General features: G+C 48.5%; 3 protein-coding genes and 2 non-coding genes across 12 annotated transcripts in view; 3 read left to right on the top strand and 2 right to left on the bottom strand.

Annotated features, from left to right (window-relative positions):
• Positions 1-646: 646 nt before the first annotated feature.
• On the bottom strand, positions 647-24678 carry AP4B1 (adaptor related protein complex 4 subunit beta 1). Of its 8 annotated transcripts, XM_036342323.1 has the most exons (12): positions 24513-24678; positions 16545-16650; positions 10973-11129; positions 9206-9430; positions 7938-8068; positions 7418-7565; positions 6374-6870; positions 5483-5566; positions 4457-4560; positions 3193-3400; positions 1851-2132; positions 647-1590 (listed from the first exon to the last, which is right to left on the bottom strand). In XM_036342323.1, exons 3-12 carry the CDS (start codon positions 11083-11085, stop codon positions 1163-1165), a joined length of 2220 nt encoding a protein of 739 aa, XP_036198216.1. In that variant the 5' UTR covers positions 11086-11129; positions 16545-16650; positions 24513-24678; the 3' UTR covers positions 647-1162. The 8 variants fall into 8 exon arrangements, with proteins under 8 accessions (XP_036198216.1, XP_036198215.1, XP_036198213.1 ...); XM_036342322.1 differs by lacking the exon at positions 16545-16650; XM_036342320.1 differs by lacking the exons at positions 16545-16650; positions 24513-24678 and adding an exon at positions 11260-11374.
• Positions 3749-3855, bottom strand: LOC118673869. The gene has a single exon (XR_004973522.1). It is a non-coding gene; the product is annotated as a U6 spliceosomal RNA (small nuclear RNA).
• On the top strand, positions 11791-16676 carry DCLRE1B (DNA cross-link repair 1B). The gene is made up of 4 exons (XM_036342328.1): positions 11791-12013; positions 12643-12808; positions 13288-13470; positions 14634-16676. Exons 1-4 carry the CDS (start codon positions 11825-11827, stop codon positions 15704-15706), a joined length of 1611 nt encoding a protein of 536 aa, XP_036198221.1. The 5' UTR covers positions 11791-11824; the 3' UTR covers positions 15707-16676.
• Positions 12884-12987, top strand: LOC118673889. Its single transcript, XR_004973541.1, has one exon. It is a non-coding gene; the product is annotated as a U6 spliceosomal RNA (small nuclear RNA).
• Positions 18356-24678, top strand: part of HIPK1 (homeodomain interacting protein kinase 1) — a 52167-nt gene continuing 45844 nt past the window's right edge. The window contains exon 1 of the mRNA XM_036342319.1: positions 18356-18807. The gene's annotated coding sequence lies outside the window, so the exon portion shown is untranslated. The remainder of the gene's footprint in view (positions 18808-24678) is intronic.

The raw sequence follows: 24678 nt of genomic DNA, 5'->3' as shown, positions 1-24678 counted from the left end.
AGGGAAGAGTGAAGTCGGAGGTGTAGGTTACTGGCACTTTTCCAGATCCCCAATTCCAGCCTGTGTGTCCTCCAGAGGCCGCCCCCCACACCCCATGTCCCCATGGCCCTGAGGCTCCAGGTTGGAGATAAGTCTCCTGACCCTCAGCCCTGAGGCATGATGCTGCCACTGCCGCCACCTAGACCTCTGAGACTCCCCCCTTATCTCCCTGGAGACCCCTCTTGGCACTTATGAGACACCCTAGAAAGAGACAGAGGGAGTGGGATGGTCTGTGGAGACTGGAGGATGTGAGTGGGCATGGGAAGCCCTGAGTGCTGGCTCTTCACTGGAGAATGCACAGGCAGCTTCCAAAATACATTTATAGCACTTAAAAAAAAAAAAGTGAGGCAGAATGACGAGACAGCAGTAACAATAGTACTGCAATAGCAATAACAATAACAAATGTACTAATTGCTTTGACAGTGTGAAGGAGACGCTTCCTGAAGGCAGTTGAGGGTCATGGGGAAGTTTTCTGTGACGCTTACAAAACTTTCACCCAGTCTATCTTTCAGGGTCTGAACACTGATAGACTAGGTGTCACTTAAATAAAGATCTGAGGTGAGAAAATGTTCTAGGCAAAAAATAAAAGCAGGTGTCAAAGCAGAGGTGAGAGAGCCTGGTGTATTCAGGGAACTGCAAGTGGCTCGCATTGCCAGCATACAGGGTGCTTGGGGAGTGGTGAGACATGACACAGAAGACTCTGAACTCTGGCCTAAGAAGCACGATTAGAAATATGAGAATAGTCAGAAATTTCCTGCAATAATCCAGAAGAGAAAATGATGCCCACCAATGATGACTCCAGTTTCCACACACATCAGGCCCCTTTAATTAGTAAAACACCCTTAAACTGGGTAGAAAAGAATCCACACCCTATCCTGACTCCCATTCCTATCCCCTCACCACCACTACCCTTTACAACAGCAACTGGAAAAATGGGGTCATTCAACAGCAAGTCTGAGAGGAATAATTTGATGGTCTTTGGACAAAAACATAAAAATCCTGATTCCTAGATTTCCCAATGCCCTTCGCATTTGATATCCTCTGGACTTACAAGCATCTGCAATAAGAAAAATCAAGGAAGTCTGAGAGCTCTTCTTCTCCCTCAGGACAGGTGGCAGAACTCTTATGGTTTTATGTCTCCAATTGTTCCAATCACAGTTTCTAACACAGAAATGAAGCTGCTCAGTGTCTCCGTCCTCGCCTCAGTCTGTTTCACGGAGATCTGCATCTCTAAGTTCTCAGGCTCCAACAGCAGCTCTGTTAAGAACAGACAACCGGTGTCGTCCTGAGCACTGAGGTAGGCTTTCCATGGCTGAGCCCCAGCCCTGCTCACTGCGATGGTCTGGATGTGCACCACTTGCAGGGCCATCTGGAGGGTGTCTGGGTGGACTGCTCCCTGCCAAGGGACCACCTGCTGATGAGCAACTTGGAGGCTAAGCCAAGTTTTCTCAAAATACTCAGCAGTAAGCTGGAGATTGGGGACTAGCATGAGGGCTCCAGAATCAGAGAGTTCTTGCACCCTCTCCTTGTCCTCTTCAGGAATCAGGGGTCCTAAAAGAATCACAGAACTTGTGTTAAGAGATGTTCTTAAATCTATAGAAACTACATTTTTTTTTTTTTTAACCCAGATTTCAGAAAGTATACAATGTGACTTTCATCTTTGGATAAATGCCTGACAGAGCCCATGATGAACTTCTTTCTTCCTCACAAGTTCAGGCAACAGTCTGAGATTTAGGGTATTCTACTTTCTACTAGTCATTGCTAAAGATAACAATGTTTTGTGACAAGATATAAAGCAAGGACTATTTTACCTGATGCGGCCAAGGATGCAGTGTTGGGAAGCTCTAGGCCACGACGCTCTGCCCCCTGGCATTTAGAGATGGTTGCCCAGCGGGCTTTGCCATATACTGGCACCAGCGTGTTGAAGTCCAAAGCCCAGCTATTCACAGGTCTTTCTGCCTGATCCTCCAAAAGTCCAAGAGAAGGGTCAGATTTAGGGCTACATAGGATCCGCTTAACTTCATCAATGCCAGCTAAGAGGAGGCGATAATAGAAGAGACCACGGTCCCGTACTGCCATATCCTTTTCTTCCTCTGAGGCAAAACAACAGATGAGTTCATTAAAAACAAAAACACTCTCATGCCACGTCCAGGTGAGGGTGGCCATTGAGTTTTTCAGGGCTGGTGTCACCTTGTCCATAGCCTCTGTCCACACTGCCTGGAATGGGTTGGTAGAGAGCTCCAGGTATGGGGTCTCCCTCAGTTACCTTCTGCCCCCTCTACCTCTTTCACTCTTGTGGGAACCTCTATTGCTTATGACGATTAAGGGTATTATTTCTTAAGGAAGCAGAAAGTTTAATTAGAAATCCACAGCCTGGAAAGAAATGTTTCCTATCAACATAAGCAAAACGCAGCACACGTTAAATTCTTAAGTGGTTCCTTCTCTAGAGCTGCTTTCCCATGACTTTCCAAACATCAGGCTATTGAGGGGCTTCAGGTGTAACACTCTGGAAGTTGAGCAAAGCTTGGTGGACAGGAGGAGAGCCCAGGGAGTAGGAGCAGAAATGAATGGTCTGGTGCTTTAGATTTCCAGAGGAGGGCAGAGAACAGCTGGTCTCCAGGTCTGCAGTGGGTGCTGCCTGTGTGTGCATGTAGGTGAGAATGTGTAGAAGATGGGTGAGTGCAGCACACAGGAGCTCATGGAAGTGCAGATTTCAAAGTCTTGGCAAAGAAACAAACTCACATTAGAGATCTATCTTTATACTTTTAAGAAAAGGGGTGTGGGGGACAGCTGAGGTCCATCACCTTTTTTTTTTCCTCCTCCTCACTCCCATAAATTGTCAGCTGTAAGTGAAACTTTTAGTGGAAAAGAGGGGAGCCCTGGGCTAGGAGTCCCCATAAACATCTACTATAATTCTTTGTATATAGAAAAAAATTACTGTAAAGTTTAACTTTACTCTTAAAACAAAACAACACAAAAAACACACTCTCCTCCTATCTCTGTGCCAACCAAAACGGGGAAAAAAATAAAGGACAGAAACTCTAGAAAACATTAACATTTTCTTCTTGGTCCCAGACATGATTCACAAACCAGGAAAGCTGTGGGAATTTACAATGGATCATGGCAAGTCCTCATTCCATCGGGAGAACCTACCTATGCAGTAATGCAGCAAGCGGCCCAGCATGTCCTGGCACTCAGCGGGCCGTGAGAGGAAAAGGCGCAGCAGCGCCGTGAGGAGCTCCATCTTAACAGCTGGAAATGTCTCCGACTTCACGTTCTCTACGAAGTCTTCCAACACGTAAGGAGCATTGGGAATTCTTTCCCCATGGACACCGAGTAGCCAAATGAGCGCCTGCTTCCCCTGGGGAATGAAGGAGTAAGAACAGGTGATCAACCTCTGGTTGTCTAAAACACTGCAGACAGCACACAGTTATAGGCTTTGTTTTCCCACTAGTGTCAGCAGAAAAGGTGCCATCTTTCATTTTTATTTATTTATTGGGTTTAGAGAGGAAGAGAGAGAGAAACACCAATTTATATATTCACTGGTTGCTTCTTGTATGAGCCCTGAATCACGATCAAACCCACACCCTTGGGGTATCAGGACAACAATCTAACCAACTGAGCTACTCAGCCAGGGTGGTGAAAAATCTTTTTTCTTTTTTCTTTTCTTTTCTTTCCTTCCTCCCTCCCTCCCTTCCTTTCTTTTTTTTAAAATATGGAACGCTTCATGAATTTGCATGTCATCCTTGCATAGGGGCTATGCTAATCTTCTCTGTATCGTTCCAATTTTAGTATATGTGCTGCCGAAGTGAGCACCTTTTATTTATTTCAACTTGCACTGTATCAATCCTCCTCCTACACTTTCTACAACTAATAGGAATTAAATTCTACTGCACAAAAGGAAACTCAAGACTCTTATGGCCGATAGTGATGAAGCAACAAGGCTTCCTCAGCTTTGGGGCCTCTGTCCCAATTGGGGGTTTAATGTTTCAGTGAAAGTTACTGAAAATTTTCTCTAAACTACTTCGTGGTTCTAAGGTAATCATGTGGATTAACCTGTAGCACACATCAGAGTCATATGTGAGGCTTCTTAAAAAGATATGTGGCTGGGTCCTCACTCCTGGCACATTTAAGTCAGTAGAAGTGGGTAAAGCGCGAATATTTGTAAAAATTCCACAAATGATTCTGACATTCATTCCAGCTGAAAACTCCATGGTCTAAATTTGACTCAAAACTGTTCAAGAGAACAGTGATATAAAGTATCTGTAATAAAAACCATGTACACCTAAAACAGAATCTGAGGTGGCCATCAATTCTAAGAATATCAGACACTGGGCAGAAGGAATAGATTCCATTTCAGAGGTCAGGATCCCACCCATCACCCTCTGCTGAGAAATAAAGGAGAATTACAGTCTACCTCGCTGTCCTGAATGTTCTCCTCACAGCCGGGTAGGGCCTGGCACACAGCTTCCGTACACTGAGGACACAGCCACACCAGGTCTCGGAAAGTCTGCACCACCACTACAACACAGCTCAGGGCACAAAAGCACAGGATTAGAGCCTCCATGCAGGAAGGGACCTTAAGAAAAGTCCTAGGTTCAGACTAGATTCTAAGTGAATTTCTTTAAAGGATGTTGAAGGGTTGGTCAATGATTATCTGAGAGATGTCTGATGTGGGCAATAATTTTTTTAAATATTTTATTTATTTGAGAGAGAGGGAGGGAGAGACAGAAAGAAACATCTATGAGAGAGAACTATCAATCGCCTGCCTCCTACATGCTCCTTACTGGGGATCAAGCCCAAAACCCAGGTATGTGCCCTGACTGGAATCAACCAGAGACCTCTTGGTGCATGGAATGATGCTCAACCAAACTGGCCTTAGGCAGTTTCTTAAGTGAATGCTGCTCTTATGAGAGTGCTTTGGGGATAAATGAGCTAATGGATGTGAAAGCACTTGGTAAAACGCAAATGTGGGGCAGTGTTGAGTGATACTCTGCAGACAGTATAAATGGAGCCCCCAGGGCTGGGACTATGGTGAGCCAAGCAAGGTGTATAATTTAGGAAGACACGCAGGGTTAGCCCACGCATGAACCTGAGAATGAGTGACTCTTAAAATTTTTGCATCCTAGGCACTTTGCTTGCCTCAGCCGAGTTCCAGGCCTGGAAGCCACTGCTTACATTATACTGCCATTGCAAAAAGAGAAGTAAAGGTGGGGACATAACAAGTGAGGTCCTCCTAAACACCCTTCATTGTCCACAGTACAGCTTGCAGACACATGGCCACCTGAAGGCTACCGTGTTACATCCATAGGTACTACGTCTGTCTGATGGCAAAAGTGATGATGCAAAATAAAAGGTTAAACATCTGTCATTCAACAATATTTTTGGAGCAACTACTCTGAGCCAGGCAAGTGGCAAAAAGCCCTAGAAAGGTAGCCATTACCCGTGGTAATGTGCTCTTGTCGAAGCTCCAGCAGCTCCGTTAGAATCTGCACACACTGATCTGTGTAGGTCCTCGCAATACCACCTGCAAAGGAGGGAAACGCAGAGGAAATTGTGAAGTCAAATGCTAGCGTCTCGTTCTAACGTAATTTCCCACCAGCCAAAGACAACCTGAGATACCTAGAAACGATGAAATACAAATCTAAGTTTGTTATAAAGGGAAAGTTGGTAAAAATGAATCCATTGTTTGTTTGTTTTTCACAGACCAGTAGAAAACAAAGTTCACAGAAAAATAACTGTCCACTGACCAAGGTTGAAAACTTTGGAAACAAAGGTATTTATTTGGCAACCAGATAGGAGGCAGCAGCGCTTGCTGAAACATACGCGCACAGGAATGTTCCTGCTGGGAACACGTGGCAGCAGTGTCCTGACTGCAGGATTTCCACTCTCCTAGTTCCCTGTCTCTGCCCCTAAGAACAGCCACACTTCATTCTATGCAGGAGGGTTCCTTCCCCTCCTCCACTTGAAGCCCTCCAATACTTAGTTCCCTAATCGCTTCCATTTTGTGAGTTCCTTTTAGGAAGTTAACCTGTTGGTGCCCGAGTTTCTTCCGCTTTAAAATGAAGCTAATAACACTGCCTCACAAGACAGTGGTAAGATGAAGAACAGGAAAGCATTTTGGATAGCAGACAACAAAAAGCAACATCAACTTTAAGTATTATAGTTTGAGTTACCTGTATACTCTATCCTGGAAGATAGAGCCAATAAAACCCTTCCTCCCTCATTTGTCATCAATGACCCGATTCTCTGGTGCCTCTGAGGTAAGATTCCTTCCCTTTTGCTCTCTATGGTTCCACCACTTTCTAGCTGGGTAACGTAGGCAGACACCTACCTATGGCAAAGATGGCAGCCTGTGCAAAGTCAGCAGACACGTCAGTGCAGTACCCTCGCAGCTCCTCGAGCACCTGCTGCACGTTCTCGTCGTTCACCAGCTCACACAGCACCTCCACCTTCTGCAGCTTGATATAGTGGGGCTCCGAGTAGGAGCAAAAGAACTTTTTGTAGTGGCTGCTAAAGTGACCTGGCAAACTATGCAAGATCTGGCGCACGTGACAGAGGGCAGCAAAACAGAGCTCGCGGCTCTCCGAAGAGCAGGCAGCCAGTAAAGGTCCCTTCACCTGCATGAGCACATCCGTTTGCACGTGGGGGAACTTTTTTGCTAAGATCAGAAAGAGTTTGGCGGCTCCCATCACCACACTTGGGCTACTGCTCTTGAGAAAGCTGTCCAACAGATTGAGAATGTCAAACAGCTCCTCCTCACTGCGGGGCTGGTAGCGTAGCAGGAAGTTCAATACTTCAGCCTGGCCCCATTGGTCCAGTTTGGACATTCTATCCAAAAAAGAAAACAAAAGTGCTATTTTAGCAACAAAATTAGGACTATTTGCATACTACTGCATGTCACCAGTCATCTGTTCATCATAACAAGGGAGAATTCTTAAAAATAGGCTGTGCCGTAATCAAATTATTCTTTTTATGTACTACTTAAAGTTTACACAAAATAGTCTTTAAATTCTAATACGAGTTTACGGTACAAATGCACACTCATCTAAGGCCAAAGACATGATCATGATCACTTTACCCTCGATCTAGATCCTCTACCTTTTAAGACAGCATAAATGGCTTAGTCTGAGGGACATGACTAAAAGGAGGACAGAACCCACAGGATGTTTCTGCCATCTCTCTATATCACTAAAAGGAACTAAGGCAAATAAAAGAAATCCTCTCAATGAAATATGGGGAAGTTAATAGCTACGATAAGCTTTCTTTTTAAAAAAATTAACTTTCTTTACTATTCCTTAACTCAACACATCGATAAGATCCCACTAGGAGCAGATCTCGTCATAATTAAAAGAGCACCGAGGTGAGGCATCCACACCGATTTAAGAGATGGTGGGCGATGGGCTTATTGATGACAACACCTCCTTCCTGTTTCAGAATTTCCTCTAGAGACCTCAAGCAGTTCACCACCACAATTGGATCCTGGTCACGCAGCAAACTGTATAATTCATTTACCAGGGCACCATCTAGAAAAGAGAACAGAGACCTCAGATAAAGAAGGAAAGCTTCAGAGTCACGGGGATAAGGGAACAGAGCCCGAGTAATAGCTGTAAACAAAGCTGAACTTCTCTGCTACAAAAATCACAAAGGCAATACCAAGTCAGGGCCCAAAACTGCCATCTGCTGCATACCTAAGACAAAGGATCGCACCTGAGCCTCAAAGAAAGGATTCCTCTAATCTCAGAAAATATCAAGCCCTGCATCCTGCTTAAAGGGACATGCATAGAGTCAGGGCCACATTATTACTTTCTACAAAAGCTACATAATCTTTCCCAAAATCATATATATAATGCAGGCACAAATAAATATTGATCAGGATGGATCACACTGAAACTTACCCACTTCAGAGTCTCCATGAAGATTATGCATCTTGGCACAGCCAAGGACTGCCACCCTCCTGACGTATGAAGCCTTATCCCGCAGACCATTGAGAATAGGCTGTTGGATATACTCCTGTACACCAGGCATCCTAAGCAACACATCCTGGAATCAGCCAGATCCTGAAATCCTAGTTTTGACACATTTCAGCCCCTAGCAACTTAACGGACGGTTTAGTGGGTGTTTGAATGTCCATCTATCAGATCATGAATTGGTGAAAGCTGTTGTCAAACTAAAAAAAGCCTATTTGACTTTATATTTGGAATAATGCTACACACAATTGTTTAGAAACCTTTAACCCAACCCAAGAACTATTTCATCTAGAGTGAGAATGAAAAACTCCCTCTAATGAACCAATCCTATCCTATATAATAAAAGGCTAATATACAAATTGACCGAATGACAGAACAACCAGTCGCTATGACATGCACTGACCACCAGTGGACAGACACTCAATGCAGGAGCTGCCCCCTGGTGGTCAGTGCGCTCCCACAGTGGGAGCGCCGCTCAGCCAGAAGCAGGGTTCACAGCTGGCGAGTGCAGTGGCGGTGGCAGGAGCCTCTCTCACCTCTGCGGAAGTGCTAAGGATGTCCAAGTGATGGCTTAGGCCCACTTCCCAAGGGTGCAGGCTGGGCTGAGGGACACCCCCTACTCTAACCCCCATCTAGTGCACGATTTTCATGCACCGGGCCTCTAGTGTGATATAGTTTTCCAAGCTAAAGTGATGGCTGAACACTGTGACAACAGTGTTCTCAGGATAAAAAAGCTCAAATAAATTGTCATCATTGAAAACCTACCCCTTGCCCTAGCTGGTCTGGCTTAGTGGATAGACTGTCAGCCTGCAGACTGAAGGGTCCTGGGTTCGATTCCAGTCAAGGGCACATGCCCACATTGCAGGCTTGATCCCCAAAAGGGGGCATGTAGGAGGCAGCCGATCAATGATTCTCTCATAATTGATGTTTCTATCTCTCTCTTCCTCCCCCTTCCTCTCTGAAATCAATAAAAACAAACAAACAAAAAAAGCCCTACCCCTTCATGGACATGAACAACAGCATGGTGATTGCAGGGGGCAGGGGAGCAGATAAGGGATATAGAAGAAGGCATAGCTAGAGGGGATAAATGGTGATGGAAAAAGTTAAATTAAATTTAAAAATGAAATAAAAAATCTACCCTTTGACCCCCTAAATTCATCAGCCACTGAGAAACGAGCAAGCAAAAGGGTGCTCACCTGAGGCTGCACATGCTCCGCAGTGCCAGCCCTCGCACCATCGGGTTGGGGTCCGAACAGTCTTTGCACAGTGTGTTGATGGCCAGGAGAGCCAGATCTGGCTTCAGGGGAGCGTATGTGCACATGTAGAGATAAACCAACTTCTTCTGAACAATATCTACGGTGGCACTGGCCTTCACCATTTCCATGAAAACACCAGACATGTCCACGCCCTGAGTCATGTGCCTGAAACCAACACACATAGTAGGAAGAAGCAAAAACACGTTAATTCCCAACCTATAATGAAGGCTTTTTGGTTTTGGTTTTTTTCTTATACATGTCCTGGTTATCTAACTAGATTATGATCTCTGCGAGGGAAGCAACCAGGTCCACCTTGTCTATTATGTCACCCAGGGGCCTGCAATAAACATTCTTCTATTTGTTCAACACTTACTGAATTCCGAATACATTCCAGTGAAATTCAGCCTTTACATCCCAGGGATATGATCTGGGGACATAATCTTGAAAAAGGAATGTCTAGGAACTCAAAGTCTACTAAGGAACCAGACAAGAGCACCACTAATTACAGTACAACAGATAAGTACGATAACAGAAGACAAGGCACAGTGGGAATCCAGAGCTGAATGCGCAGGACTCACCAGGCAGGTGTGGTGGATAGGTAACGAGACGTGCCATGTGGCAGGTAGGCCTGAGCAACAATGGCACATTCTTTTGAGAGTCTGCAGGTAGTTGAGCTAGCCTGGCATTCCTTGGGTGCTATGATAAAACATTTGGACGTGCCCGGACCGGTTTGGCGTCAGCCTTCAGACTGAAGGGTCCCAGGTTGGATGCTGGTCAAGGGCACATGCCCGGGTTATGGGCTCGATCCCCAATAGGGGGCATGCAGGGGGCAGCCAATCAATGATTCTCATTATTGATGTTTCTGTTTCTCTCTCCCTCTCCCTTCCTTTCTGAAATCAATATATATATCTAATTTCGAGGTGATTCTGTAGATCGCCGTTTCTCAAACTATGGTCTCCGGCAGGAATCAGATGGGATGTCTGTTAAAAATGCAGATTTCTGGGTTCCATCCCATCCTACTGAGATCAGAATGACTGGATTGGATGAAAATTTTATATTAAAACTTAAAAAGCACCCCAAGGGGCTTCTGCGTATACTAAAGTTTGTGAGCCACGGTTTAGGCAAGACTTTTATACGTTCAAATTCGTACGCTGGAAAGCTCTCTCTGCCTGCAACGAGGGGGCAAGGTGACCTGCTGGTACCTAGGCTACGGCAATTGCTTTGGCAATGAAGCCGGGACAGCAGCAGTGCTTTTTCTTTTTTTAAAGGATGGATATTCAGAACTATGAACCCGTCCGGCTTGAGACGTGAAGTGTCATCAAGGCTGATTCCCACGCTTGGCCAGCGGGGCAGCAATGCTCACCAGCAGGTTTGGGGCGGGGGAGGATGAGGAACTATTTTGCATGACTTTGAAGAAACATCCAGGCGGAAACGCCAAGCAAGCAGTTAGGCCCTGGGGGTCTGAAGATAAAAAGACGTCCGAACTGGATGTGTGACAGGTAGGGAGTCAGCAGTTAAAGAGGGATGACACCGCCCAGCTGAGTAAACGAGGTCGAAACTGAGCCTCGAGGGGGAGACGCGGCCACGGCCTTAGACCCCGGGGCGGCGGGAAGGCCCCGGCCCAGCCCACGCGGGAAAGCGCCTTCGCTCTGGCGGAGGCGGCCGCCCCGACGGGCTGCGCGGGGGCGCGGGGGCGCGAGCCGGTACCTAATCACTCGCTGGATGACATTCCGGTAGCGCAGCCGGTTCGCCTGGACGTGAGGGTTACACAGAGCCTTCTTCAGCTCCTTCACCGCGTCCTCGGAGCCGAGGTACGGCATCTCCCCTTACACTCCCGGGCGGCGCCCACGGCCCGACGGGGAACCTGCGCAAAGGAAGTGCCAGTGAGGGGACCAGAGGCCGGACCCGCCGCAGCCAGGCCGCCGCCCCCGGCGAGCCGCCCACCCCCGCAGGCCCGGGGGTTCCTTCCCCCGCACTTTCCCGCCGGCTCGCACCGCTCGGAGCTCCAGCCCGGCAGGCCACAGGCCGAGACCCAGCCTCTCAGGGCCAGCCTTTCTGGCGCCTCCTCGCGGCCGCCGTCGCCCAGAGGCCCTAGCTCACGCTCGGCGGAAGTCCCGCCTCCTCCTCCAGAGGCCACGCCCAGCAGCTGCCACTCACCCTCTCCCCGGGAGCGCCGAGCGCCGCCTGGCCCAGACCTTAAAGCGCCCTTCCCCCAACCTCTCCCGGAGAGTGCGGCCGCGCTCGGTCCGGCCGGGCGGCGGCGGGCGCTCGGCAGTCGGCTACCTCGGCCTGTCCCGCCGGCAGCGCGCGCTTTGAGTGGGCTCCGCGCCGGCCGGGCCGGCTCCCGCGCGCGGGTGGGCTTGGCGCTCCGCCGAGCGCGGTCGCTGCCTTCTCTTTCCTGCCCACTCTGGTGACTTACTCCTCCCCGGGGCTGGCTTTTCCCTCGGGGTCCCCGGCCCCGCGCTCGCCCCGGCGGGACTGTTCTCGGGGCGGCTGTCGGAGGCTCACGCCGCGGGGCTGTTCCCATGCGGATCCCACGGCGACGGCCACCCCGCCACCATGAACGGGGTCCTGATCCCGCACACGCCCATCGCGGTGGACTTCTGGAGCCTGCGCCGGGCTGGCTCCGCGCGGCTCTTCTTCCTGTCGCACATGCACTCGGACCACACCGTGGGGCTGTCCAGCACGTGGGCGCGGCCCCTCTACTGCTCCCCAATCACGGCCTTCCTCCTGCACCGTCACCTACAGGTACGGCGAGCTGGAGTCGGCGTCCAGGACTCCCATCCAGCTCAGCCTTGGGGGCCTAGAGGGGCCAGAAGACTGGTTGTTACTAATGGGGCAGTTGTGCGAACCCAGCAATGCATCTTTAGCCGGAGCGAGAGTGTGGATGCCAACGGGCGGGCTTGGGATGTTTCAGCTATAAGCTGGAGAGATCTTTTAGCCCAACCAAGGAAACTCCTGTTCCTGCCTCGTCACATAGCTAGGCTAGTGTTTCCCCAACTGGCCTCATCATAAGAACCCGCCCAATAGGCTGGGTAGATAGATTCTCCCCCACCTCCCCTCCCCCATCTGGTTCAGTAGATATAGCTGGCGCAGGTCCTGGATATTTGGTGGGAAATTTTTTTTAAAACAGGTGCCCCCAAGGGATTATTATGATCTGGAAAGTTTGAGCATCGCTGACTAGACTGTTTTCTGGAATCTTCATTTAAAATTGTACAGAGGGTGGGGTGGTGAGTGGGAGAAGGCAGGAATCTGCATGACAGCTTCTGCTCAGCATTTGGCCAGCTTTCCCTCAGTCGGGAAAGAAATAGCTCCTGGCCCAGGGAGGTATCAGGGAGGGGAGGCTGGTTCACTGGCAAGACCTACTGTTTCCTCAGGTGTCTAAGCGGTGGATCCGAGCCCTGGAGGTTGGGGAGAGCCATGTCCTGCCTCTAGATGAAATTGGGAGAGAGACCATGACTGTCACCCTGATGGACGCCAATCACTGCCCTGGCTCGGTCATGTTTCTCTTTGAAGGATACTTTGGAACCATCCTCTACACAGGTGGGCCTCCCAGGAACCCCTCCCACTTCCTCAGCCTCCACACGACTTCCTTGATCAGCCTTAACTCGTAATAGAATGCTCGTTTCAGCAGCACATACGCTAAAATGGGGACAATACCAAGATCAGCGTGGCCCCTGCAGAAGGATAACACGCAAATTCCTGAAGTTCCATCTTTTTCTTGAAACCTATGGAACCCTTTATTAACCAGTGACACCCAATAAATTTGTTATAAAAAGAAGTCTGAAGGCCTCCTAGCTTAATCCCATAGGAGCACTGACCCTTTCTGGAGACTTCCCACTCCTTCAGGGACCAAACCGTGAACAGGAACGGGATAGAAACATTTCCACAAGGAAGCTGTACTAAGCAGAGTAGGTCGGTGCCGGACTCCAGGTTTCCCGAGAGCCAGAAAGCTAATGCCCATTTGTTGTGGGAGGTGGGAGGCTTGTCTTCTATACTTTTGTCTCTGTTGCCGCCCCCAGGTGATTTTCGGTTTACCCCGGCCATGCTGAAGGAGCCAGCCCTGCGCGTGGGGAAGCAGATCCACACCTTGTACCTAGACAACACCAACTGCAACCCCGCACTGGATCTCCCTTCCCAGCAGGAAGCGGCCCAGCAGATTGTGGCGCTCATTCGAAAGCACCCACAGCACGACGTGAAGATCGGTGAGTGCTTTCCGTTCCTCTTCTCTCGCCCGTAGGGAGTGCACCGAGGGTCTTTGTGGGCGTCTCACATCTCTCAAGTCTTTGTGCAGACCCCCCCTTCTCCAGGACACCTACACCTGTCCATCTTTTTCTTTTTAAGTTTTTAAAAATATATTTATTGATTTCAGAGAGGAAGAAAGAGGGAGAGAGAGAGAAACCTCAGTGATGAGAATCATCGATTGGCTGCCGCCTGCATGTCCCCTAGTGGGGATTGAGCCCCCAACCCGGGCATGTGCCCTGACTGGGAATCGGACCTGGCTCATAGGTCGATGCTCAACCACTGAGCCACGCCAGGAGGGCTGCGCTGTCCATCTTAATTTAAAATGGCCATCTGCTCACCGTCTCTGCCTCCACAGTCCCAACTCCTGATTGCATCTGAGCTACCTGCATCTGAGTTTGTTGCTTTGTTTTATATCCCACATGAGTGAAATCATATGCTTCTTGTCCTTTAACATCAGACTTATTTCGCTTAGCGTATTACTCTCAAGATCATCCATCCATGTTGTCGCAAATGGTAGTATTTCCTGTTATGGCTGAGTAGTATTCCGTTGTATGTATGTACCACATCTCTAATTACTCATTGAGGGTCTGATGTTACTGGTATTTCTTACCAGTTCCTTCTTTGTACTTTAGTAGCAGCAAACTGACCCCTCTTAACGCGTTCTGCCATTTCCTTCCCCTGCCAGCTTAACCTGGGCCCCCATCCCTGAAGACAGCGCAGTTGTCGTTTTTCGGGAAACCTTCCCTAACTTCATCAACTGGAAGATACTTTTCTGTGCCCCAATATTACTGTGTGCGCGCCTCTAACAGTGCCTTAACCACATGGTTTCTGGGTTCCTGTGTAGATCACACTGCAAGAGGACTGAGACTTTTTGTTCCCATAGTGCCTAACACTGGTAGATGCTTTTCTGTGTGGAACCGAATGAATGAGTGAATTCTGTGCTAACTTTTCCCTACCCCATTTTCCATATATCTCAGCTCAAATGCCATCCCATCCCTGATGCACTCCGATTGTCCCATTATATTGTGTGTTTTTGTTGCACATTTGGTTGATTTATTAGATTCCCCAATAGCTTCATTCTCTTTCTTCCTTTACTTTCCCCAATACTGTTACCGTTATTCAGGACTCTATAGCCTGGGGAAAGAGTCCCTGCTGGAGCAGCTGGCCCTGGAGTTTCAGACCTGGGTGGTGTTGAGTCCTCGGCGCCTGGAGTTGGTGCAGCTGTTGGGCCTGGCAGATGTGTTCACAGTGGAGGAGAAGGCTGGCCGCATCCACGCCGTGAACCACACGGAGATCTGCCATTCTGCCATGCTGCGCTGGAACCAGGCCCGCCCTACCATTGCTATCCTTCCCACAAGCCGGAAAATCCACAGCTCCCACCCCAATATCCACATCGTCCCGTACTCCGACCACTCCTCCTACCCGGAGCTGCGTGCCTTTGTGGCAGCGCTGAAGCCTTGCCAGGTGCTGCCCATCGTCAGTCGCCAGCCCTGTAGGGACTACTTTCAGGACAGTCTGGACCCCAGGCTCCCTGTGCCCTTGATTCCAGACTCTGTCCAGCAATACATGAGTGTCTCCTCCAGCAAACCAAGCGTCCTCTGCCTGTTAGAAAGGAAGCTCAGGAGGCCGAGGACCCAGGGTGTGGTGTTTGAATCTCCTGAGGAAGAGGCTGATCGATTTCAAGCTGACGGGGACTCCAAGAAAGCCAAGAACGAGGACCTTTCTGGGAACCTTGAGAAGCAGCCTTCCCTCCATCCTTTGCGGACCAAGAAGCAGTTGTTCCCAGACCGCTGCAGCAAGCAGGCAGTCCCTTTTTCCGAGTCCCAGAAGATGGTGACCGTGCTGACTGCCCCCTTGGGTCTTTCAGTTCATTTAAGGTCTCCAGAGGAGGAATTTCTCCCTCCGGAAACTGGGGAGGAAATTGGTGGAGGGCCTCACTTGGTCCCCAGGGGAGACAATGGTGGCACAGCAGTCTCCAGGAACTCGTGTGCGTGGGCGGGCCAGGATTCACCCCAGTCTCCCAGCAGCAAGGCTGTCCCGCTTCTGGCTCCTGAGTTCAGCGGCCTGGCCCTGAAATACCTCCTGACTCCACTGAACTTCTTCCAAGCAAGGTTCTCTTCCAGGGGCTTTGACCAGCAAATGGAAAAATACCATAAATCCTTGCTGAAGTGCAGACGGGAGCACAGCCTTGTTTGAGCCAGTGCCACAGTTTTAAAGACAACGGCTGATGGCTGGTGGGGAGTTTGTTTAGGGCCTTTTCTGTCTTCCCAGGATTCTTTTGGGCTCACCTTGGAGCAACACTCCTCAAAGTGTGATCATTGGAAGCCTAATGCTTATGGAATCCTCAGTATATAGTTGACTGTTTGAAAAATCATCTTCATTAAAACCCCTTTACATTGTGAGCCCCTGTAAGGTGGCCTGCAGTAATAATCTGTTTACATTTTTTTATATATTTTTTATTGATTTCAGAGAGGAAGAGGGAGAGATAGAAACATCAATGATGAGAATCATTGATCAGCTGCCTCTTGCACGCCCCCTACTGGGGACTGAGCCCACAACCTGGGCATTTGATGTTGACTGGAATTGAACCCAGGACCCTTTGGTCCACAGGCCAGCACGCTATCCACTGAGCCAAACCAGCTAGGGCCTGCTTAAATTTGTTAACACAGTGTTTCTCCAACATTTTTGAATGTGCAATCCTCTTAAGTGGCTGCAGAAATAGAGTCTGAAGCCAAAGGGCCCAGGGTATTCCCATTTTGTGTGTCATGTGCCATTCTCCATGTCCCCTCCTCCCTTTTCCTAGACAGAAGTCCCGAGGTGGTTCTGTTTTCTCACTTAGGAACTGGAGCGCTGGAGGATAAAGTGGGGATCCAGGCAGCACGTTCCAATCCTGGAGGTCACTGACTTGCCATGACCCCATTCCAGCTACTTCCTGTCTCTGTCTTGGGGAGGGAACAGGAAGTGAAGAGCCTTGGAACATGCAGAAAAATTCCATCTTTGCCCCCACGAGAGTTTGTAGTCACTGGAGACCTACCTGGAATGGTGCCAGCTGGAGCATTGGGCACCCTCCCCAGGGCGGTACCTGGAACCAGGATGAGGGTATGATGGGCCTCCCAGCTGCCTGGAGGCCCTGATTGTGACTGAAATAAAATTACAAAAGATCACATGTGCTGTCAGATATTCCTGATTGTTCACATAGCTGGGATGTTTACTGCCCTCCCCCCTTCAGGCCCCCACCCTTGGGTTGAGTAGGGAGCCAGAGCACACAGCCTGTTTGTTTTAGTATCCAGGGCAGAGACCAAGGAGCCAGCTGGTGGAAGGGGTGGGGGTGTGCCGTTCTGCCCTGTTCTGCTCACAGCCTGACGGATGCCAAGCCAATAAGCAGGACAGAGCCACAGGGCACCGGCATGCAGAGCCATTGCTTCAGAATGGACCCGCCAGCCCTCGCAGTAATGCAGCCTCTGTTTCTTGTCCAGGAAAAACAGTTTCATACTTTGCGAGGAAGATATGAAGAGTTTAGATATCAAAACAGGGCCTCGCTCTTGGGCAAGCTGTCCACAGCTGTGTTTTGTCAGTGGCCTCCACTCTAAGCCTCCCGTGGGCCCACGGGGAGCCGCAGCTGGGGAGCCTGTGGGGCAGCAGGAAGCGGGCATTGTCCTGGGCTTGAATCTGTGCTTGAATAGCAGAGCCTCTCTGAACCAGGGGCTGGGCTACCTGCCTCTCCTGGCTGCCATGGAGGTTAGAGAACGGGAAATTCCTATCTCAGTGCCTACTACTAGTACCTGATGGGTATTTCAAATATTGGTTCTCTTAGCTCCTGGTTCTTTACGAAGTTTATAGCCCCAGCCGGTTTGGCTCAGTGCACAGAGCGACAGCCTGTGGACCGAAGGATCCTGGGTTTGGTTCGGATCAAGGGCACATATCTCGGTTGCAGGCTCCTCCCCGGCCTGAGCCCTGGTCAGGGCACATACAGGAGGCAACTAATCAATGTGTTTCTCTCACATTGATATTTCTCTCTGTCTTTCCCTCCCTCTCCCACTCTCTAAAAATCAATGGAAAAATATCCTCAGGTGAGGAGTAAAAAGGAAAAAAGTTTATATATAAACTAAGAAACCTTGGGAATCATGGAAATATAAAGAAAAACTTTATAATTGCTCCATGTAGAGCAATTGTTTTAACTTTTTTCTGTGCACGTAAATGTATTAAATATATAATTTTTTCAAAATTTGGGTGATGCTGCATATAGTTTCATATCCTGTGGGTTACTTAATAGCTTAAGCATTTTTTGTATCATTAAATATTCAAAATGCCATTTTTAATAGCATATTATTTTAATAGTATAATGCTCTATCATATGGGTATATCTTAAGTCATTTCCATATTATTCATTTTGTGTGCCCTTTTTCACAATTATGCACATCACAGTGAGCATCCTTGTGCATATATCATGGTACTTTTGTTAGATTACTGGAAATGGGATGCAGTTTTGAGTTCTTAATGCAAATTGTGCCCAATTGCCCTCTAGAAAGATTTTCTTACCCTCCTTTTTGCAGAAGAGGATAGCATTAAAATGCCTGGAATGATGTTACTAGAACAATGATGTTACTAGAACAGTACATGTAAACACTTAGAGAGTCATCTCACGTGTTAAGATTCAGTAAGCTCTGTGGGCAAGGCTGAGCCTGGCTTCCTCCAGGAGCCTCAAGCTGGCTCACTTCTGTGCTGCCCACAGGTGTTTGGGAGAGATAAGGTACCCAAGCTGGCCTTATCTCCTCGTAACAGAAGGAACCTGTCCACTCTTGGCGGATGCTGTGTCACCCATATTCCTTGAAGAGGGATCTGTATGAATTCGAGTGGGGGAGTAGAAGCAAAGGGCTTGGAGTTTAGTTGTTGGTACAAGTTTGTGTTTTAGTAATGGGAAAATTCCTTACTATTCTAAAGTAAATTTGTCTGGTCTCTAGTAGAGATTGGCAACTGCCTTATTTGTTTTTATTTCTTAATACGCATATAAAAATGCTGCATGGCATAGATCTGAGTAGGCAATTATTTTTAGAATCTAAGGTTGACCCCCACAGAGCTATGAAGATCTTCCATTAGGCCTGAAGGTACCGGGAGAAAGGAAGTTCCCTGGAGGTCAGCTAGTTTTTTGTCTCAGGATCTGTGAGAAAACTTGTACTTTTCCACAAGGAGACCGGCAGTGACTTACATCCCTTTAGAGGAGAAAATCGGCCTCTCTGGCTTTGAAGGACCATCTCTCACTCCTGACTCAGACTCCCCTTTGTGGCAGGAAATAGGAGGTAAGTGGTCTGCTTGTTCAAGAAAGGGGGTTTGGACCTGGGTTCTCTGTCTCAAGTCCACTCCCAGGGACAGAGGTCACTCTACATTCTCGAAGTGGTCCTTCAGCAGGAGAAATGCTGGGGGGTGCATATTTTGATGCTACTGCTAGTGAGTAGCTGTCAGGCTGTCACCTGCCTCACACTCTTAACCCTCCCGAACCAGCACAAGCTACTTTGTCTTAGGTTCATGGCACTTCCCTGGGATATCCCACCGACACTGGTACAGAATGATTCTGCTTGCCCTTATAATCATAAAATAGCGAACGAGACAGAAACTGCCCTACCCACATGGAACTCACATTCTAAAGGAGAGAGACAGTAAGTAAATACCAGGTAGTGAAAAGTGCTAAGAAAAAAACAACTGGCTAACAGAGTTGGGGAGAAGTCAGATACAGGTCATGGAAGGTGTCTATGGGTTGACACACATAAGCTGAGACCTGAGTGATGGAAAGGAGCCAGTCAGATGAAAGACCACGTGATGGGCGTTAACTTGGTGCCCGAGGCACATCAAGGAGAGCATATGGCCAAAGGGAAGAAGAGGAGATGACCTCAGGGAGGGAGACATACCTTGGATCAGAAGTGACTTAGAGGTTAAAGTAAGAAGTTTGGGTTTTTATCTCAGTGTAATTAATGGGAGGCTATTGGAGTGCTTCCCTGGAAGGGAGTGATACGATCTGATACAAACTTTTATTTTAATGTTTTTCTTATTGTTTAAAGTGTTACGTATGCCCCCTGATGATACATACTTTTAAAAGCAACAGATGGAGCCCTTGCCAGTTTGGCTCAATGGGTAGAGCACCAGCCTGTGGACCAAAGGGTCCCGGGTTTGATTCCCGTCAAGGACACGTACCTTGGTTGTAGGCTCCTCCCTGGCCCTGACCCTGGTTAACAAAAAAACAAACAAACAAACAAATAAAATCAAAAATGGAGAAAGGGGCAGGGATGAAAGCAGGAATACCCGTTAGGAAGCTCTTGCCAGCAGTGAGAGGTATTGGTGAGCGGGACTGGGGGTTTCGGAAGATGGGCTTTGGATGGTGTTCAGATCTATTAGACTCTATTAGCGTTACCTCTTTAGCACAAGCACGTATAGGGACTAAGATAAACCTTTCTCCCACCAAAGCTTTCCCAAAGGAGAAATGTATATGTAACCATATATACACCCACAGATAGCATGTAGATGCACATATTTGGAGGGACGGAAGGAAGGAAGAAAATGCGTACGTTTATTTACAACGTAAGTGAATATCTGGAATACTTTATGAATTAAGACTATTTCCTATAATAGACATGTTTTGTAACTGTGTACTTAGGAAAAAAGATATGGTTTACTTGCTTTGGAGTCAACACAAGCCTTGGGGTTAGAGGTTACATTTCCTGAGAGAATAAGAGTCTTCAGTAAAAAAACTGCACTCATCAGAGAATACTTGCCTTTTAAATTATTGAAATTATTATGATGTTTTAACCATAAATGTTTATGAGAAAAACATTGGTCCTGATCTGTGAGTATCTGCGTTTGTGAGAAGAGATCTATGAGATGAAATGGAGAACGGGGCACAGTTGGAATCAGTGTGAATTGAGCCTTTTTAATTCACCAAGTTGTAATAGTCTGTCTCCTTACAGGGAGCACAGAACGAACAAGGTAATTTTTAGTTGATGAGAGTGCATCCTCCCGCTGCAAGGCTCCGAGTCAGGATAGACATAATTTACACCAGCCGTCCCTTTTAATCAAGGCAGTGGAGGTCCGTACCTGTTATTACTCCATCTTTCACTGCTCATAGACTTTCTGGTTTCACAGACAGGATCAGCAGATAGGAATAGCAATGGATTCAGAGTTATCTTGGAAGTAACATTAGGGAAATGCTCTGATGGATGGAATGAGGGAGGTAAGAAAAAGCATTATCACCTCCATTTCAGGGATGAGGAAATCGAGCAAGTCCACTCACACCCTAGTAACTAGAAGAGTCGGGCTTCCTACTGACAGGCACCGAAGCCTACGCTCTTCTGTACTGGACATCCGGGGAGCACTGAGCTTGGTCAGGCAGAGCCTACTTCACACTAGAGAATTTTGCCTCTAGTTATTTATATATATATTATTGATTTTCGAGAGGAAGGGAGAGAGAAAGAGAGACAAAAACATCCATGATGACAGAGAATCATTGATCAGCTGCCTCTCGCATGCCCCACACTGGGGATCAAGCCCGAAACCCAGTCATATGCCCTGACTGGGAATTGAACCTCAACCTCCTGATTCATAGGTCAATGCTCGACCACTGAGCCATGCGGGCCTGTCCGTCTCTAGTTTTGATAAGACACCTCCTACCCCACCTCGGTGGAGAGAACCACTTGCTAACCACTTGATGACAGCTTACCAATTTTATAAAAATGCTTCCAAAAGTAATAAAAAAAATAAGTTAAATTCACAGCCGAAGATGAAGATCGTTATTTTGAGATTTCTTTTTTTTTTTTATAATAACTATTTTTTTAATATATTTTATTGATTTTTTACAGAGAGGAAGGGAGAGAGATAGAGAGTTAGAAACATCGATCAGCTGCCTCCTGCACACCCCCCACTGGGGAAGTGCCCGCAACCCAGGTACATGCCCTTGACCGGAATCGAACCTGGGACCTTTCAGTCCGCAGGCTGACGCTCTATCCACTGAGCCAAACCGGTTTCGGCTATTTTGAGATTTCTTAAAGTCTATTCTGTAGTTAACAAATTTCGCTGCTTTGCACACTGCGAATAAACAGTTATTTACTCAGTAAAACAGTTGTTAGTGCCAACCACATCCCAGGACTTTTGTTAGGCAAGGGATACTGCGTTGGGGCCTTTTTCATTTCTGAGTTTGTAGGAAGTGCAAAATGACCTAGCACAAGTAATACCTAATTATGAAATTTCGAGTTCCTGCCCTGATTCATTGCCCTTCCCAGAGCATTTATTTTGGCTTTGGCTTTGGCTTAGAATTAATGAGAGGGAAAGATATGGAATGCAGGTGCCAAAGGCTTAACAGTTGGTCAAAGATGGTCAAAGAAAAGGGAGAAGATACAGAATGGCAGAGGCATGACGAGAAATGATGATGATCCAGGGAAAGGGAGAGAAAAGCACTGCCCCTTAGTTTTGTTGAATAAAGAGTTGGTACATGAAGAGCGTGAGGGAGGGTTAGATGGTTATGTGTAGACGAGGGAGGAAATAGACATGATTGGGGGGGCGGGGGAGGAATAAACATGGGTTGTATGAGTATTCAAGGTATTTGCTCTTTCCCCAGAATAGTCTCTGGGTTGACCCTTGAAAATTAGTTAAATTAGGGATAAAGTCTCTTGCCCGTTATCTCTAATTCCTATGAACCTCCCATGTTTGTTTTCTTGGGGTGAAATTCACATAATACACAATTAACCATTTTTAAAGTGTACAATTCAGTGACATTGGGTGTCTTCACAATGTTGGCAATTACCACCTCTCCCTAGTTTCACCTTCCCTTTGTTTTAATTACTGGTATTTGACTCTTATTCTTTCACCCAAACTCTTATTCCACCAAAGCCATCATTTCTGCTGGGAACCAGTCCCCAGAATGCCCTATTCTGATGCAAAAAGCAGACAGACTAGCAAGACTTAGACTTGAGAGCAGGCAGGTCACACTACTTAGCCCAGCAACCAACCCAGCTTTAGGGAGTTGAAGCTGGGGGAAGCGTGGAGGTGGTGAGGAGACAAAGCCTTCTCCCAACATGGGGGAGGGACCTTTTTGACAAAACCCACTCACTCACCTATTATTCTGGGCGGGTTCCTAATGCCCGTGCATACTTCTCAGCTTTGTATGTACCACACTCTAGAGCAGCAGACCGATAACCCTTTCTTCCCAAGAGAGTACCTGTCTCACCTAAGACCTCATGGCCCCTGTACATGATGGTATAATGGCATATTTATTCTTCTGTTCACAAGTTGCTTTAAAATGTACTTAAGATAGTTACTAAAGCCCTAGCTGGTTTTTCTCAGTGGTTAGAGCATTGGCCTGAGGACTGAAGGGTCCTGGGTTCGAATCAGGTCGAGGGCACATACCTCATATCTCGGTTGCTGGCTATTCCCCAGCCGAGGTTCTGGTCGGGACTCCTGCGGGAGGCAACCAATCAATGTGTTTCTCTCATATCCATGTTTCTCTCTGTCTTTCCCTCTCTCTTCCACACTCTCTAAAAGTCAATGGAAAAATATCCTCAGGTGAGGATTAAAAAAAAAGTTACTAAAAGCAAATAACATCTCACTGATGGCCCAGCAGACGTAGTGCCATCTTCTTTAAGTCCCTGCTCAGTCAACAGCAATACTTCTAGAAGCTTCTACAGTGACCTCCAGACACAGTTAACTCTTATATTCCTCAGTATTTTTAATACCACTTTGAAGACCAATATCATAGACTTGTGATAATTATTCCTAGTTGGCCACCTTGTGAGATCCTTGGGGGCAAGGAATATGCTTTACTCATCCTTTCATTGTAACTCAGGGCCTGGTACTTGTACAGACAATGAAATCCTAGGGGGAGCGAGAAGGTTCTCCTCTAACCTCCATCACACATGCTGGGTTTGCCCTCCCTGGAACCAGTTAGGAGGCCACAGCAACTTTTGTTTTTTTGTCAATCCTCGCCCGAGGATATTTTTCCATTGATTTTCAGAGAGTGGAAGGGAGGGGGAAAGACAGAGCCCAATGGAGGACTTGATGTTCTCTAAGTTTCTGTGAAAATAAGCAAACAGCCATCCTGTTTTGCTAACCCTGGTTCTCTAGGGAAATAACTTCCCTGTTCCCAATAAAACAGAACTGCTCCCAGTGGTGTTAAAACAGGGAGGGGGGGAACCCACAAAAACTCGAAGGTAGTAGCATTAACTACTTTAGCACATCGTCACAAAAATGATCTTTTTTGGCGTGGGCAGATGGGGATCCCAGGAGGCCAGGGATGCATGAGTGAGACCGAGGAAGAGAGGCTGCCGGCAGAATCTCGTCTGGGCCACTCCTGCCCACTTGTGGGGGAGTCTGCGCAGGTGCCCAGGGTGCTGGGCGGCCCCTTTCCAGGGCTCAGACCATGCAGCCTCTAGCACTGTGGGCCGGAAAAAAACAGCTCGATTATACCACTGTCTCCCTAAAAACGCCCCCACCCTAGAAACCAGAGCACTTTCCGCAGCGGGAGGTACAGGTGCGGTCAGTCCCGCGGAAGCTCAGGCCCCGGGAGATGGCGTCGGTCCTGGCACCGGGGCAGCCAGTTCTCACGCAGCCCGTCCCCTCCGCGCGGTGGGTGCCCCACGCCTTCCGTCTCCCCGATACCCAGCCTTGCGCTCCGGGGGGAGGCAAGAAAATGAGGGCACAGCTTCCGCTCGCCGCCGGTCTGAGGGGTTGGTCCGAGCACAGCTGTGCCTCCTCACTTCCCAGGGCACGCACAGGTCCCCGGCGGCCACGGGGAGCCCCCTGCGGGCGCTCAGTGCACCGAGCCCGGCGCCGATTGAACGCCCGTAGGCGGCCACGAAACCGGGAAGCCCCAACGGAGGGACCTCCTCCCCAGCAGGGGGGCTGCCCGGGGCGCCCCGCCTCCCCGCGCGCGGCCCACTCTCGGGGGGTGTCACACCGGCCCGCGGTGATGTCACACTTGCAGGGCTGAGGTTTTCCAGCCGGACCCCCTCCCGCCACCGGGCACCTTCAGATCCTCGCGGGGTCGGTGCGGAGGGGCGGGGAGCCCGGCCCCCGCCCGCGATCCACGCTGGCTCCCCACGGAGGCCCCCGCGGGGACCCACGGCGAGCCCCCGCGCCGGCGCCCTAAGGCGGTCCGGGTCCGCCGGCTCCCGGCACTTCCGCCTCCCGGC

This window comes from Myotis myotis, unplaced genomic scaffold (genome assembly GCF_014108235.1).
Source record: "Myotis myotis isolate mMyoMyo1 unplaced genomic scaffold, mMyoMyo1.p scaffold_m19_p_18, whole genome shotgun sequence".
NCBI classification, from domain to species: Eukaryota; Metazoa; Chordata; class Mammalia; order Chiroptera; family Vespertilionidae; genus Myotis; species Myotis myotis.
This window is presented reverse-complemented; position numbering and strand designations above follow the sequence as displayed.